This window comes from Carlito syrichta, unplaced genomic scaffold (genome assembly GCF_000164805.1).
Source record: "Carlito syrichta isolate Samal-C Ts95f unplaced genomic scaffold, Tarsius_syrichta-2.0.1 Scaffold305651, whole genome shotgun sequence".
Taxonomy (NCBI): Eukaryota; Metazoa; Chordata; class Mammalia; order Primates; family Tarsiidae; genus Carlito; species Carlito syrichta.
In genome coordinates this window covers 317,433-321,465 of record NW_007249747.1, presented here as the reverse complement: position 1 = coordinate 321,465, position 4,033 = coordinate 317,433, and the positions used below count along the sequence as shown (strand labels likewise).

At 35.3% G+C, this 4,033-nt stretch overlaps 1 protein-coding gene across 1 annotated transcript in view; it reads left to right on the top strand.

The window, feature by feature from the left end:
* Positions 1-4,033, top strand: part of TTC3 (tetratricopeptide repeat domain 3) — a 147,452-nt gene that overhangs the window by 58,780 nt on the left and 84,639 nt on the right. The window contains exon 16 of the mRNA XM_021714458.1: positions 1,483-1,543. Within this exon, the coding sequence (XP_021570133.1) occupies positions 1,483-1,543 (61 nt within the window). The remainder of the gene's footprint in view (positions 1-1,482; positions 1,544-4,033) is intronic.

Genomic DNA, 4,033 nt, shown 5'->3' with positions numbered 1-4,033 from the left:
CATAATCTCAGCACTTTGGAAGGCAAAGGAGAGAGGATTACCTGAGCCCAAGTTTTCATATGGTATTCCTTTCAGGGTTCTTGAGGTGAGATTGTTGATCTTCTAGTTAGTGATCTTGTTGCTTTCTTTTCCTTTCTCATGTTTGTTCGTTTGTTTTCTTTCCAGTGCTTTTGCTTCTAGCAGCCTGTTCTGTTTTTTGTTTTTTTTTTCCTACCTGCAGTTCAATTTTTCTCTCAGACTCCAGTTCTATATACCCAACTACTTAGTACTGGGCATTTTCATTTGGTTAGTATATTAGCATAATTATAGAGAGGGGGAAATTCAGGCAGTTGCTTACCTGATGTAATTCCAACAGTATGTGAAACATCTTTGAGGATAAAGATTTTTTGGAAGACAGCTTTTATGTTATCTATATTTTCTAGGCCATTATTATCAGACGGCACATTTAAATAAAAAATCTAAATACTGTTTACCCTTCAGCATCAGATAAAGAAATTGAGGTCCCAGAGTCAGAGTACTATGTAGTTTTGCCCAAGGTCACACACCGGAAATTAATCTAGAACTCTTTTGCCTTTCTGAAATCTTGTTTTGTTTTCTGAGGCCATGAGAACCAGCTTAGGCTCTCATTCCCTCCTGATTACACTGACTCTGACTTGTTTCTGTGCTGTCACCCAAAACTTTCTATCATATATACCCTTTTCCTCCTGCCATACTAACTCTTCTACACAGCTTTGAGAATGTCACTCCTCTGCCCCAAAATATGCAGTGGCATAAAGCTAAACTCACAGAGCTGGAGGATCTGAAGCTGAGGGTCTGTAAACACTCACCCCAGTCTACCTTAGCAACCCATTTCCAGTCTTCTACTTGTATTGAGCTCCTTAAATCACACAGATTTATTTAGTGCTCCTAAAGTGAACTTTTATTACTGGGATCAGGTCATTCTTTCCAAATCCTGCTTGTTTCTCAAAACCAAACACAAATGCTCTTTCCTTACTAATGTATTTTCTAGCCACTGCAGCTTAAATGATTTCTCCCTTCTGTGAGTTGTGAGATAAATTACTGACTATGGTATTATTATGTCTATAACAACACAGTATCTTTTCTTTGTGAGGGTGATTATTAATTACTGAAGAGATTGTCTTTTCATCCCACCCAATTGTAAACTCCCTGAGAACAGGAGCTATCACCTATATCTATCTGTATCTATATATCTATGTCTATGTCTATGTCTATGTCTGTGTCTGTATCTATATCTATATTGATGGCATACCTAAATAATTATCATAATCATAATAATAATTTTATATCATATATAGAAAAACATCACTAGTAACTTATTTTGGACTTGTCTCTAGTTTCACTAACATATAATATTGCTTCTTCTGTTTCCTTATTACAACTTACATTTTTAAAAATCGATTTACTCAAGCTTGTGGTTTTTTTATGTACAGATTTCAGGAACAGATATTCTTATATTCACAGGTCAGCTTCCAAAACATAAAGGAAAACAAAAATCCTGGAACAACGAAACAGAGAAGCTCAGGTATGTTTTTTTTCTAAGGTTTTATTTTTATTTTTTTCCCAAATGTACTCTTACCAAGAAAAAGAAAAAAAAATTCTTTTTCAAGAATTAGGTGCTTTAATGTACGTGTGTTATGGTGAATACTAAAATCCCTTTGAAATATCAAATACATGTCTTTAGAATTGGATAATTGTTGCTAAAGGATTATTAATCCTAGATAATAATATTGACTTTTGAAAGTTAATATGAAATGTATCAATAGTAGTTTTTCTCAATTCCGACTTAAGTGCTCTAACGAGAAGAAACATTCAGAGAAGTATAAGGTAGAAATTAAGTCTCCTTCCCTGCTTATCTCATTTTACCTCTCCCACAGTTCCTTCTCTAGGGCATCCTCCAGGAACATACCATTAAAAGTGTATTGGCTATCGGGAAACTTATTTTATATGCACAGGCATGGGTATATGTATGTTCAGATACCTTTTTGAGCAATTATCATTAGAGAAAGATATTTACTAATGAATTCTGACCACTTATAAAATGAGTTCTACTAAACAAGCCCACCAAAATTAGCAGCAATTAATCACCCTAGCTTTATAATTAATCCTCCATTGCCTCCAAAGATACAAGTTGATTGCAAAGTGAAAATGTAAATCTTTTTTTGAAAGAGTTAATATGTAATTTATACACTTTATAGCAAATTGATAAGCAGAAAGGGAGTGACGATTTTTTAACTAACTAACATGACAGGAATTGGTATTTATTTATTGTTTATTTATTTCAATAGCTTTAGGAAGTACAAATAATTTTTGACCTAGGCTTTAAGTGTATACCCTCCATCCTTAACTGTGTACACTGTACTCGATAGGTGATTTTTCATCCCTCCACCCCTTCTCCCTTTCCCCTTCTAGGGTCTCCACTGTCCATTATGCCATTCTCTATGTCTTTGTGGATTCTTGATTTAGCACCCAGTTATAAGTAAAAACATGCAGTGTTTGGTTTTCTGTTTCTGCATTAGTTCACTTAGGATAATGCTCTCCAATTCTATCCAAGTTGCTGCAAAAAACATTTAATTCTTTTTGATGGCTGAGTAGTATTCCATAGTGTATCTATACCACATTTTCATTATTCACTGATTGGTTGATGGACATTTAGGTTGATTCTGCATCTTTGCATGAAATTGTAATTTTACAATACAGAAATTCATATGGCAAATGAAAGTGATGTTGGAGAAACAGCAAAGCCATGTCTGCCAGAGTCTACTGGTTGTCAGTTTTCTATCCTTCATTTCTTTTTCTTTTTTTTTTTTTTTAATATAGATGTGGGGTACAGTTCAGGGTTAGGTGTACAAACTTTGATTATGCAGGTACCCTTGTTGATGAGGTATGCCCCTCCCTCCCCTAGTAGTTTTCCTCAACTGCCAATTTCATCCCCCCTCCCCTGACAGTTTCCCATTACTGCCAAATGCTTTCTTACAGTATTATAATTGTTCAAGGTCCGCTTATGAGTGAGAACATATGGTACTTTGTTCTGTGTTTCTGTGATTGATTACTGAGTATGATTGACTCCAAATTCATCCAAGTTGCTGCGAAGTCCATATATTTGTCCTTCTTTATGGCTGCATAATATTACATTGTGTGTATGTACCACATTTTCTTTATCCAGTTCAGTTTCGATGGGCAACATGGTTGGTTCCATGTTTTTGCTATTGTGAATAGAGCTGCAACAAACATACGTGTGCAGGTGTCTTTGTAGGATGATTTGCATTTCTCCGGATATATTCCCAATAGGGGAATTGCTGGGTCATATGGAAGGTCAATTTCTAGTTCTTTCAGAAATCGCCACACTATCTTCCAAAGAGTTTGCACTAGTTTGCATTCCCACCAGCGGTGTAGAAGCATTCCTTTGTCTCCACATCCTCGCCAGCATCTCTTGTTGTTTGTTTTATTAATGATGGCCATTCTTACTGGGGTTAGGTGATATCTCAATGTGATTTTGATTTGCATTTCTCTGATGATGAGTGAGGCTGAGCACTTTTTCATGTGTCTACTGGCTTCCTGTATATCTTCTTCTGAGAAGAGTCTATTCATGTCTTTTTAAAGGGGCTATTTGTTTTTTTCCTTTCGGCACATTTGAGTTCCTTGTAGATCCTAGATGTTAGACCTTTGTCAGATATATAGTTGGCAAATATTTTTTCCCATTCTGTGAGTTGTCTCCCTGCACTCTTTATGGTTTCTTTTGCTTTGCAGAAGCTCGTTAGTTTGATGAGATCCCACTTGTCTATCTTATTTCTTAAAGCTATTGGCCTTAAGGGTTCTGAATAGGAATTGGTTGCCAGTTCCAATTTCCATAAGGGTGTCTCCTGCATTTTCTAAGATTCTTTGAGGTTATTCTTAGTTTGAGGTATTTTTTTTTTTTTTTAATAATTTTTATTTATTTATTTATTTATTTTAATTTTTTTTTAAATTTTTTTTTTTTGAGTTGGAGTCTCACTCTGTCGCCCAGACTGGAGTG